The 13,503-nt window shown below is 47.9% G+C and overlaps 1 protein-coding gene across 1 annotated transcript; it reads left to right on the top strand.

The window, feature by feature from the left end:
- The first annotated feature begins 6,517 nt into the window (after positions 1-6,517).
- LOC105696403 lies at positions 6,518-13,078 on the top strand. The gene is made up of 5 exons (XM_012418833.2): positions 6,518-6,675; positions 7,836-8,195; positions 8,424-8,604; positions 9,133-9,452; positions 10,478-13,078. Exons 1-5 carry the CDS (start codon positions 6,592-6,594, stop codon positions 10,865-10,867), a joined length of 1,335 nt encoding a protein of 444 aa, XP_012274256.1. The 5' UTR covers positions 6,518-6,591; the 3' UTR covers positions 10,868-13,078.
- The last annotated feature ends 425 nt before the right edge of the window (positions 13,079-13,503 follow it).

Here is a 13,503-nt window from a genome sequence, read left to right as displayed (position 1 = left end):
TTTTTTTAAGGAAAATGTTGCATTGGTTTCCGGTAATTCGGTGCCACCCTGTTTGGAGAAAAGTTTTATTAATATTCCGACTTTTTCCTACGTATATATATATCACACTTTCATATCACCTTAAGCGAAATGTATTTCTTGGTCATTTGGTGCAGGTGTAACGCTCGAAGGAGTCACCTAAGGACTCGGGTAAGGACATCGGCGTATCTAAAGGCGAGGAGTTCGAGCGAAGTTGGAGTTCCTTTAGGATCAGCAGGGGAGGGGAAACGAGGGAGAGTGCTGAGCCAGCATAGCTCGCTGCAGCAGCCGGCAGCAGCTACCAGTAGCCGCCAGTAGCTGCCAGTAGCTGCACATCGATACCGACCACCCTCCCACCCACCCACCCACCCACTCGCTCGACCGTCGCCAGGACCATCAATCATTCGATCATTCACTCGTTCAGTCATTCAAACGGTCAATTATTTTATCATGTGAGCTTTCTATCATTCGAATCTTCAATTGTTCTATCATACGAACAATTGATCATTCAATGATTAAAATAAAGTAAACCGTAGGAATAGGAGCAGGAGCAAATAAATGCGGAATCGAGGAAATTAATTATTCAATCATAAAATCATTCTACAATTCGATAAAGCGAAAAAAAAAAATTTGCATACTTGATTTCCAAAATTCGTTGATAAAATGAAAAAAAGTCATAAACATGACTTTTCCCCCAGACAATTCTTTCAGGCAGTAAAGTAAACCGTAGGAATCGGAGCAAGGGCAAATAAATGCGGAATCGAGGGGAGAGCTCGGGGAAGTTTGTCGCGGAAAGGAGGCAGCTTGACTATGTCTGGAATCCGCGCTCGGATTTCGGAATAATATCCCCAATTGATTCGCAAGAGCCGGGGGATAATCCGGGGCGATTTGCCTGGCGATTGTCGAGACACTCATTTGCCCGGGGCGCGATGACGGATGACAATGAAGTAGAGCATTCCGGCAAGAAGAGGGTAGGCTTGCTCGGCTCTCGGGATGCTGATCTGTTTGCCATTCCTGCCCAATTATTCTCGGATCATCGCTCTGTATCGGCCGTGGAGAACAATCGAATCGCCAAGTGTTTCCGTCCCCGGCGATCCTCGATTCCTCTTCCGCGCCCTTTTCACTTTTACTTTGAAAAAGATCCTTTCGATGCGAGTTCCTATTTTACGGTAACCTCAGAAATCTAAATCTCGAATATATCCAAAGAATCCGTCTTTCGGATGTTTGGGTATCCATTAGTCAATTTTTTGGGAACGATAAGAAGGGATTATTGCTATATTTTTCAGGTAATAATTGTTTCTTGATCGTAGCTCGGTAATAGAAATTCTTCTTCCTAGTTTTTTTTTTCCAACTTTCGTATAATCAATTTTATTCGCACAATATCTCCATTGTCTGAAATGTCGAAAGATTTTTAACGGCTGGAATTATTTCATGTTTCAAAGAGACCTCCATTATCGAACGAAAAATTCGAAGAAAAGCGTTATTCTTACATTTGGGGAGTATACCTCGTCCGGGGACGGATTAATGGCCTTGAGATTCGAGATTTCAGATTTGGCGGGAAGAAAAAAGCAAGATGGCGGCCGGACGCCGTTGGGAGGAACTTCGCTGTTTGGCTATCGGGTTCGCAATTTCACTCGTAAATCTTGGGGTAAAAGTTTGTTGCTAGCCAGCCAAGACGCCTCGATATGCAACCAGCGAGACTTCTCGAAACTTTTTCGAAAAACAATCGTCCCTCCGACGGCTGTTTCACGGTTATCGGGGCAGCCATCTTTGTTTCCATATAAGGGACGAAGAGAAGAAAATAACGTAAGAAATATATTCATTCCTGCTCTAGAAGCCAGAAGACGGATTAGAAAATCTCGTTGGATAATTAACGGATAATCAATTCCCGATTACTCTATAATTATACGTATGAGAAATTGTCCAGTAAATCGCAGATTTAGTCGCGACTCAAAATCGAAATTTCACCCGGCTGATCGCTAATGTTTTCGGACTTTACCCCCAACGTTTATCCGCACTTTTTAAATATTATTATTTCCCTCCCGATACTCGTGGAGTGTCGACCTCCATTCTGGTTATCTGTGACCTTCTCCGATCTTCTTTGTATCGGGCTGCACCGGGAAACAAAAATTTAGACAAAATTGTTATCTCGAAAGATGAAATTTCGGGAGGTTTAAGACCTTCATTAGAACCTCCATAATTGCGTGGTAATGTTTCAAATGATATGGTGTGGCCCTTTCATATACATATAAAATGACCCTATCATATACATATGACCCTTTCATATCATCATAAGGGTACAATCCCAGTCTTGGAATTTTCCTGACCTTTCCAGCGGCGTCGTTGGTCAGCTTTGCATTAATGCGCTTTTAAGCGAGTTTATGTGCACTCGACATGTGACATGCACATGTATACACAATATACGTCGAGGCGAGAGACTCGCCGGGCAAAAAGGCTTGCAGAACCGATCGAGCGTGGACTACTTTGGAAATATTTGTGTAAGCTTTGTTGGAAGACGCGCGGCCCACGCACTCGTGTGCGCGTGCCGAGCGACGCGCGTCCCCGAGACAAGATGGCGGACCTGGAGGATGTCGAACCGCAGCGTCGACAAATTCCTCGGCCACCGAATGGCCAATCCTATCGGCGTCCTCGCTCTATTCTGGGTCTCGACTCTACCTTCCGTCTAGACCAACAAAATTCTCCGACATCCGCGGCTTTCTAGGTTAAAGCAAGGATAAGGATAGACCTTAAAGTCTCGAGGTGGGTAGCTTTTTTCGGAGGACGTAGAAGGACGCTTATGAACTTCCACTTTCTCAGGTGGAAATACACGATTTAAAGATATAGATATACGATATTTTTATAGGGATTATATCGGTGCTCACGTAATGGCTGTTAGGGGAATACCTAGGGATCTTTTCTTGTGATTAAAAATGGAAAGAGGAAGAGAATACAGGTAAGAGGGCTGAACTTCGTGAAATTGAAGGAGCGAGCGATTACGCAATGTGCGTTAGAGAATATGAGAATATTTTGTTGTACCTTTTGTTTTTTTTTATCGTTCACGCAATTCCTTATTTCATTTTAGCCGAAAATCGGTCGTGAGGTTTAGGCCCGATTTGCGTAGAGATTCGCACAATTGAAAGGGTGGATGATGTCGGAGGGTGCGAAGAGGTCGCAAAACCTCGAAGGAGGACGAAAGGTGGAGGGAAAAGCGTGGAGGAGGAAAATTTGATATTCATGAAGCATTTTAAAGTCCTGGCGTTCCAGAAATGGCTATGGACTCCTAACCCGAGGTAGATTCGTGGACGTCTGCGGAAACCTATTTAGATGCGATTCCTCGATTTGCGCGGTTGTCTCCTGATATTCGCCAAAGGGGGAAAAAAAGGGAAGAAAAAGGAAGAAAACGAGGGAGGAACGTCCCAAGTCTTCCCGACCCCAAATCCGTGCCAAAGGTTTCCCTTCCGTCTGTATCATAAACGTCAATTTCACCGACGCCAAAAAGGTGTCATGTCCGAGCGAAAAGCCGAAAAACGGAAGCGGCGGTATAAAGAAATGTGGGAAATTAAAATCGGGCAAAGAACCCATAGAAATAAGCCGCGGCATAAAGCAAGTCGCGGTTTCCACTAAGCGAGCCCCGTCGTGGTGTCAGGGGCGTAATAAAAAGCGCGCCCCCTCGCGTCGAGCAAATTATAATAACGACTTTAAGAATTAATGTCTCGCCGATTCGGAAGGGGGGGCGGGTGGGAGCAGGTAGGTCGCGAGGAGGGAGGAGGGGGGAGAGGGGTGACAGCGCGGCGGGTGCGCAGGAGAGTGGGGGACCAATGGCGGGGGCGCTCCAGTGGAACCAATCTCACTCGGGCCGGGAGGGCTGTCCAGGACGGACCACACCTCCTGCGTGACGTCACCAAGTGGCGCGCGCGCCGCGCCGGCCCGACCGGCCGCCACTCGCCGCCCGCATCTCCTGCGGCGCAGGTCGGGGCGCACCGTCTCTCTCCCTCCCCTTTGCGCCCGCTCGCGGCGCCTCTCTCTCTCCTTTCCGCACCCACCCGCATGATTTCCTCGCCCTCGCGCTCACCCTTAGCCTCTCGCCTCTCTCTCGCTCTCACGCCCACCCGCATCGTCTCTCTCCCTCGTTCTCGATCCCACCCGCGCCACCTATCTCTCCCCTCTCTCTTTTGCCCCCGCGTCGCCCCTCATCGCTTCTCCCTCTCGGTCCCGATTCCCCCCATATATGTCTATCTCCCTCCCTCCGATACCAGTTAGTATGTTTATCTCACTTTTTTCTGCGCCTGCTCGGAGCATGTCTCGTACTCCTCCGCGTTAGAGTCGGAGAGAAAAAGAGAGAGCACCGCTCTCGGCGGCCGGCAGCGAGCCGCGAGTGAGCCGCGCGACGCTGGCGATATACCAGGGCGCCCCCTCAGGCCAGAGGTCCGAAGCCGAGTGGTTCGGTTCCAGGGTGCGCCGAGCCGAATCCGGAGACTCGCGGTTTCGACGCCCGGACGGCGCGCCGCCTCCCTGACCTCGGACAAGGGCTGCGCGCGTGCCCGACTGATTGTGCGGGTGGTGCTTACGACGGGCGGACCTTCGTCAGGGGGCTTCCAGGGCGACTTCCGGGTCCTGTGCTTAGGGGGGTTTCAGTGACGACGGAAGTGACGCGGTGGAACTCATGTGGCATCCAGATCGACGATCGGGGTGAAACTCTTGTTTTTGGGGCTCCTCCAAGGACCAGACTCGGGGAAGAGTGGGGTGGAAGATGAAGAGGTTTGAACTTCGCATCTGCGACAGGGTTCGTTAGAATTTTGGGACTTTGGACAAGGTCGAGCATCGGGGAAGAGGAAGTTTCGACCTCGCATCTTGGAAGAGAGTTCTACTGAATTCCAGGGAAACTCTTGTTTTAGGGTTTTCTTCAAGAACGAGACTCGGCGAAGAGTGGGGTGGAAGTTGAAGAGGTTTGAACTTCGCATCTTCCACAGGGGTTCATCAGAAGTTGGGGATTTTGGGCAAGGTCGAGGATCGGGGAAGAGTGGCGCTTACTAGTTGAAAAAGGTCCTTGAAGTGGACGAAGATCCTCCTCAACATCTGAAGCTATGTCGCCTGCAAGTTTGGGCGGTTCCCCGGTGTTCATCCAAGTTTCCGGGGCTTTGAAACCTTCCTAGGAGGATTCGCCTCTTGCAAAGATATTTTGAAGATATTTACTCAAAACTCATCTAGGAAGTCATCTTCACATTGTCTCCAGGACCCTATCCAGGTTTTTCCACACTGGATTACTCGAGTCTGGATTGCTGGTTCTTCGCTGGATTGAAGATGCCTTGCAGCAAGTTACGGGTGATCTTCTTGGCGATCCGAGGACCTGGCTGGTCTTGTTGAAGTCTCTCCAGGATACCCAAGTTAGATAAAACGACCTCACGCTCAGTGGAGGTCCAAGGAGAGTCTCTGTTGATACACAGCGTTGGTTCTCTTCCTCGTTACGTGCGTCGAGGAGGATTTCCGCGCGTACGTCCAAACGACGCAACGCGCAACCACATACCCTTGGTGTAAATTCATCCAGACACAACTGCTAAGAAGACGTCAACGTCGTGCTTCTTGATCGGTCAAATCGAACCCGACTTGTGCAACGCATGCTACTCGTCATTGGCCACCTGCAGGAGTTCAGTGACTTTGTATATCAGGATACAAGAGCATCTTCTGGATCCTTGTTCAGCAACTTCGGTTGTTGTGTGGTCAGGACAGGTCCTAGTCCTGGAACACCTAAAACCTGCAGTTCGACTTCATTCGCGGGGTTGTAGATTTTAATTGCATTTAAGGATATGGGAGAGTCCTTTACAGCACCTTTATCCGGCATTGTTCGAGTTTGTTGACCGATTAGGTCGAGCCTGATCGGCGAGAGACTCGATTAACAGGTGTAACTTGCGAATAGAGTTTATTAGTCGACGCTGCATCAGCTGATCATTTAAGGAAAGTGGGCTTTATCGAACACCTAAGACCTGCGACTCGTCTTCATCAGCTACCTAGATAGATCAGTGCACTATTGAAGGGCAGGATCATCATCCGGCATCAATCAGGCCAACCAAAGTGGGTTTTACTGAAGATCATCATACATAGATCAGTGTACTATCGAAGGGCAGGATCTTCATCCGACATCAATCAGGCCAACCAAAGTGCGTTTTACTGAAGATCATCATACATAGATCAGTGTACTATCGAGAGGCAGGATCATCATCCGGTATCAATCAGGCCAACCAAAGTGGTTTTGACGACCACCATTGTAACTCCAGTTTCGTTTTGTGTGGTTGAAAGAGGATTTTCGATTCTCCCTCGGGGACTCTGAACGTTGGTTTGGTGTAGGGACGGGTGACTTTCCCGGATTTCGGCCGATCCGGGGTCCGGGTGGTTCGAAAGGTGGTTTCGACGACCCACACGGTGACGGGTTGTCCGGGTGTCGGCGTTGGCGGTGGAGGTGGAGGTGCTGGAGGCGGTGGAGGCCGCGGGGGGTCTCCTCTCCCGTATGCAGCCGCAGCCGAAGCGGTAGAAGAGGTGGAGGCCCAGGAGGTGGAGGTTCAGGTCGACGAGGTGAAGATGGAGGCCGAGGACCACCTAGCCAGGGAATACGTCCAGGAATTCGTCCTAGACCATCTCGATCCCGCCGACGTCAAGAGAGAGGTGAGGCCTCTTCTCGATTGCATCGACCTGGGACCTGATTCTTGAAATCATATGGATTTTTTTTTTTTCACATACGAATAGGTTACCGTGAATAATTTGGCATTATTGCGAAGTCGCGTCATTGATCAACATTTGAAAGTAGAATGCGAAAATTTGGAATCTCAAGAATCGGGTCCCTGGACCGAAACTTTTCTCGACTTGGACCCTGATCCATAAGATCGACTTATCAGAGATGAACTAATTAGATATTGCTTTTAATTTGCGATTAAGAGATTTCAGATTATTTCACACGTGAGATTAACATATATGATATTTTTTTTACGTACGAATTGCAATTTGGAAAGTATTTTACATTTGCGATCGAGTAACTCGATAGAGTCTCGCGCCAAATACGTAAACTAACTTGAGATTATTTTATACTTGAGTGCAACTAATCTGAGATCAACTTCGATTTAAGAGAGAGAAAAAAGAAAAGTCATTTGCGAAGAATGAAAAAAGATGAATTTAAAATAAATATCTTACACATACGTACCACATTTCTAACATGTTTGTCATAAGGGTGGTTTCACCCCCTTAAAGGGTTCAATGGCAGAGAAAAAAAAATACGTGTCCCTTAGTTTTTAGTCTACTATATCATATTATAAAAGAAATGAAATCGGAGCAACCGACCTGGGTTACCTTCCTTGTGAGATGCCTCGAGGGCCTCGAGTCGCTGGACATGCCTTACTTTGGATGGTGGTTTCACCCCCTTAAAGGGTTCAATGGCAGATAAAAAAAAATACGGGTCCCTTAGTTTTTAGTCTATTATATCATATTATAAAAGAAATGAAATCGGAGCGATCGACCTGGGATACCTTCCTTGTGAGATGCCTCGAGGGCCTCGAGTCGCTGGACATGCCTTACTTTGGATGGTGGTTTCACCCCCTTAAAGGGTTCAATGGCAGATAAAAAAAAATACGTGTCCCTTAGTTTTTAGTCTACTATATCATATTATAAAAGAAATGAAATCGGAGCGATCGACCTGGGATACCTTCCTTGTATCTCGGTACCGATGATCAGGTTCATCTCATGACAAGACGGACGGAGGCCACCACGTGGTCCGGTCAGCTCGACCAGGAAGACGCGAAATTGAGGCAGGGACCACGAAACTGATGTTGCAGGTGCGCCTGGGTTCTCCGACGGTGATGGTGGGCAGCGGAGTGGTGCAACTGCAGAGCCAGATGCAGGTCCAAAGTTTGGCGCTGGCGCCATTGACGCCTCCAGCCCACGAATTGGAGCAGCCGCACCCCCTTTACGGGCAGCCGCATATTCAGGTGCAACACGGGGTGCTGGTGAAGGCTCCCCCAGGTGCAGCGGCGCACCTGACCACCCTTTCGCACCCTGGAACGCCGCCGGACACGCCGCCGATCTCGGCCTCGCCGCCACCCCTGCAGATGCACTGCAGCGAGCGGAACCCTAGGGAGCGAAACGGCCTCCTGGTGCACCTGCAGCAGGCGGTCCCTATCCAGGACGACATGCAGGTAAGCGTTCCACTTGTCTCGTCGCAAGAGTTCAGGTTGCAGAGTCAGGTCTCCGCAGAAAATTAAATTCCTCACATAAAGTGTTTAATGGCATTATCGCTTAATTTTTGGTCTACTATAAGATATTATAAAAAAAAAAAAATCATATCGGAGAGATCGACCTTCCTTGTAAGTATGCAAATGATGGTTGGGTCCTTGATGGTTCTCTTGAACGCGTTCCGGTCGCAGGTTGGATCCGGAGGCATGGGGTGGCTCACTCAGAGCTTAAGGCAGGAACCTCTTGACCTACGACCCCATGGGCCCCAGGATCAGACCCCGGAGCCCCATCCTGAGCCATGGCCCTCCACGCCCTCGCATCACCACTTCCAGGAGCAACGCCAGGGCCCACCTAGACACTCCAGGCATCCTGGTGAGTTCGGTTACGCTATCACACCTGCAGCTTACTCTTCCTCATCAGGTATTACTTATTGAATTTTCTTTCCTCTTCTCGACCGCGATATCCCTGCTTAAATGTCTCCTCCACCTTTTGAACGTTGGTACCCTTCTCTTAAAATTTTTTTCTGCTGTTCTTGAAGACCAGCATCGTTTTTTAAAAATAGTTCCTCTTCGTGAAAGTCTTCGTTCCTCCTCTTGAATTTCTGCATCACTCCGCGGATGTTCCAGGTTCCTTATAAACGACTACAAAGGGATTATTGACGGATCCTTAAAAAACACACCCAATAAAAAAGAAAGTAGGGGAATTCTGGTTTTATATACGTAAATCTAGAAGAAATAGGGTGGTAGGTGCAAATGTTAAACGTTTGTCTACCCCCGGGGTTTTTTTTTCTCTCTACGTTAAATATACATTTACCAGAAGCGTTTACTCTTTTTTTATAAGTGTCAAGGGGAAAACATTTTGGAGTAAAAATATGGGAATGGGGGATCTTATTTTTTACAGGAGGCTACATAACAGTGTCTGGGCACATCGAGTACTATGGCGGGAGTGCACCTGCAGGGGCAGGGATGCTTCCTTCGGGTGGAGGCGGGATGCAGGGCATGGACGAAGGTATGCAAATGATGCAGCCAGGGCGGCCGATGAGCGTCTGCTCGGTGGGGTCGAGAGGTGGCACCCTGAGTCCTGCACACCGATCGGGAAGTGGGATCTACTCCAGCTGCAACGGCAACAACATCCAGGAGGAGCTGATGAACGACGAGCTGCTCATGTCCCTTTCCGTCCGGGAACTGAACAAGCGACTCCACGGATGCCCGAGGGAGGAGGTGAGTCGATCTTTCTCTTCCTCTATCAGGATCTTTCCTCTAACCTGGACACTGATCGTCGCCACGACAGGCATGCAAGGAGAGAAACGACATTGGCCTGTCTTAAACTATACAGACATGCTGACAATAGATATCTCTTCGTATGTTAAAAAAAATATGAAATGGAGAAAACGTAAGATATCCCTCTTAAGGTGATAAAGGCGCTGATACATTAAATCGACGTCGGTGAAATTAAATTCATCTACATCCTTATTGGCGGTAACGTCATTTTGAATACTCAAGTGGTGCCATAAAACTGACGATATCCCTTGAATTCATTTTTCTAAAGACTGTTAAGGACCTGCGTCGCCATCTGTGACGTTTAGCGGCAACTAAACCTTTCCTTGACTTGAGTTTAAAATATCCGATCGTCGTATCTCAGCCCCTCGCCAATCGTTTCTCTTCGTGCATTCTGTGGCAAAGAAGGGATCTCAGTTGCCCACCTATGTATCGAAAATTTCGGCAGGGAAGCCTCGAGGTAGCTGAACTCGTAAGTTTTATTAAAACACCGTCGAGGATGTATAATAGTCAACCAAGCGTGCGAAAACTTTGAGTCTTGACAGCGAATCCAGGAGGAAGGATTTCGAAAGATCCTTTCTCCCGCTAATTTGCATTTTGTCCGATTTCGAGATAATGACAGGTCACGTGCCTTACCCAGTCAGGTCGGTGCAATCTAGGGACGTGGAAAGTATAATTTAGGATCTAAATTTTAACGAGTTCCTCATCGCTCGGTCGTACATATTAATTTCTTGTTGTAGCTTTGAAACGATTCGATGCCCCCCGTTAATATTAAAAGTTTCATAAAAAAGGCCTCTTCGTATCGGCTTAAAGCATAAATCCGCTGGCTTCGAATTGCCATCCTCGACAGCGTCTTATCAAGTCCGAGGGCCGAGATAAATTCGCACTAGTACCTCAGAGAAATTTCTCGACGATCACCCGGGAACGCGTGGCCGTTCGTAAACCGAGGCTTCCCTTCATTTCCTAAGGTGATGCGGCTCAAGCAGAAGAGGAGGACCCTGAAGAACCGGGGCTACGCGCAGAACTGCCGCAGCAAACGGCTACAGCAGCGCCAGGACTTGGAGACGACCAACCGGAACCTCCAGAACGAGCTGCAGCGAGTTAAGAGCGAGCTGCAGCGGTGCAAGATCGAGCTGACGCAGTTGCAACAGGAGAGGGACCTCTACACCCAGCGGCACGAGATCCTCAGGGTAAGGCAGAGCCACCACCACAACCACAACCACGGCCACCATCAGCAGGGGCCTCCTCCACTGCAGTCGCTCACTGCACCGGCTGCTCAGCAGCAGCAGCAACAGCCCCCACATCCGCAGCATCCACAGCACGAACCTGCACCCGCGAGTCCTGAGGTCTACCTGTGACATCGACAGCGCCGAGGAGGCGCTTGCTGGCCCTGAAAGGATGGACTCAAGAGTTGCAATTGCCAAAGACCAGCAGGTGGATATCCTGCAGGTTCGCCAGGAGGACGGAATTGGGCGGTCAGGGTGGAGGCTGGACTCGTCGAGATTAGGGCGTCCTGGAATCGGGGTCCTGCGAGGGTGCTGAATCGCCTGGAGTCCGTTTTCGGTCTGGGTCTTGGGGTCTCAGGGTCGTGAGGCGGATGGGGATTTCGTTGTGGATGCTGTTATCGGGGTGTCTGATGGCCGGGAGAGGGGGTGCAACCTTCGGGTAGCTGCAACCAGGATGTCGGATGAGCGGCACCGCGGTGTCTTCGTACAGGGTGTAGGATGTCTGCAGCAAGGATGTTGGGCGGACCATGGCCACGTTGACGGATCAGTGCACTCTCTGCAATAAGGATGTCGGTTGAGCGGCAATCGGAATGTCTTCGGCCAGGATATCCCACCAACCAGGATGTCGGATGACCGGCAACCGGGGTGTCTTCGGCCAGGATGTGAAATAACCGGGAAGCGGGATGTCTGCAACGAGGATGTTGTATAGCCGATGTTCGCTGGAATCGACATGTCGGAAGAACAGTCGGAATGTCTGCAGCCAGGATATCTGATGGACGGACACCAGGATGTCTGATACACCGCGGTGTCGATCAGGCCAGCAAAGAAAATGTGCTCTCGAGATCAGTAGTGAAATCTGCTGACAGTGCAGATGCGAATTCGGGAGACGTCTGAAAGAACGAGTCTAGGGTCCTCTGGGGATCTTGTGAGACGCAACCAGAATTCTAGTCAGAATCACTGGGACTTTAGCAATAATCGGCGCATTAATATGAAATCCCGCAATAATCGGCGCGGAAATATGAAATCCCGCGATAATCAGCGCGTAAATATGAAATCCCGCGATAATCTCACCCGAGGACCGGTCAGTGAAATTCGACAAGTATTTTTTAACGAGATAAGGGTATACGACACAATTGTTTATCGGGTATTTTTACAGCTAGGGCCTTGATTCTTTTTTATTTGTCAGGGCCACCTCGAAAAAATGGAAACGACAAGCGCTACGGAACTCGAAATCCCGTCGTTTCGATAACGCCTGATTTGGGGGAATTTTAATAATCGATTGTAAAACGACACACAAGTAAGGGTAAATTAATCCGGAATTCTTCGACCCATTTGAACGCGATTTTAATTTCCTTTGTTTCTATGCATTGTATCGACCTCTTCCGATCTTTGGTATTTTGATCCTCTTGGTTTTGATATCGACGTCGCAGAAACTCGGGGAATTTTAATTCTCGAGAAAATATCCGAAAGATCAGATCTCATCGGAACGACGGATACGGATTTGAATTTCCCGCGCTCGTCCGGCTACCTTTCCTTCCATTCCCGCCTCTTATTTCGAAAAGACGTATTTAAGGGCGTTTCGCTAAAGGACGAAGGAAAACGATAAAAGGGAGGAAGAAATAATAAATAAACAGATGAAACTTTCGAAGGGAACTAAGGTATCACTAGGTTTAATCGTAGGCGTGTCTGTAGCGACGTAATCGATAACAACGATTACGGGAAAAGCGATTCCCGTCGTCGGGTCGGAGCATTGTCATAGCGCAAAAAGAGAAGGAGAGAATTTTACGAAGAAAGGAAAAAAAAAAGAGAGAAAAAAAAATGGGCCATCGGGCAGGAGGCTAATTTTCCCTAACTTTTCCTCATTTTCCCCGACCTACACTTTTTTATAAACAATTTCAACTCTCACTTTTTCCTTAAACGATGAAATCCATTACTCTTATTTCAGAATTTTCTTTACGACTTTTCAATTCCTTATTCTATATCGTTCCAAGAGGCACAAAAATGTTCACGGTAATTGTTGTCACGTCGGCGAACAATTAAGGCGGGATCGCATCGGGCCAGAGTTATTTTTTTTTTTTAATTTTATTATTTGACATGCCTAGCTGGCGTTACATTTTCCCGGCTAGGTACTTTTAAGTGACGTGTACCTTATTGTCATTGTAATTAATATTAATAATAATATTATTATTATTATTATCATCATTATTATCGTTTAGTCGCGTTCCTGTGGACGGATCAGAGATCTTCATAGACTCTTCTTGGCATCTCTTTTCCATCCACAATGCACACGACGTGGAAAGATCTTTTAATTCACGTTACGTCGTTTTATCTGTAAATAAAGATGATTATACCGATTATTATTATTAATAAAACGTCGGCATCGACAGTTTCGAAATATCTGGCGTTAACTGTTAACCCTTCCCACTTTTTCAACTTGCAGAAATATTTTCGGGAGCTTTAGTGGTGAGTTTCGGTAAGTTCGAGCCGAAAGTTTCGATCGACTCCCGCAAGTGGCGCTGCCTTCGACGTCCACCGTGGAGCGTAGATAGCGGTGTCAATTAAACTTGAAAATTCATCGAAAGGTTTCAGAGAAAGAAATATTCTTCACCCTACTTGAACGAATTAGCGACATACGATTTATCGAGGGATTATTAATTGAGAAAGTCATGGACTTTAATGCTGAGAATCACATGAAAAAATCATCTGAAAATCGCAAATTGGAATCCGTGAAAAATCACCGAATCTCACAATTTTAAGGTGATATGAAA

This window comes from Orussus abietinus, unplaced genomic scaffold (assembly GCF_000612105.2).
Source record: "Orussus abietinus isolate OABI.00-Male unplaced genomic scaffold, Oabi_2.0 scaffold55, whole genome shotgun sequence".
Classification (NCBI taxonomy): Eukaryota; Metazoa; Arthropoda; class Insecta; order Hymenoptera; family Orussidae; genus Orussus; species Orussus abietinus.
The sequence above is the reverse complement of the archived record's forward strand: the minus strand, read 5'-3'. Positions and strand labels throughout refer to the sequence as shown.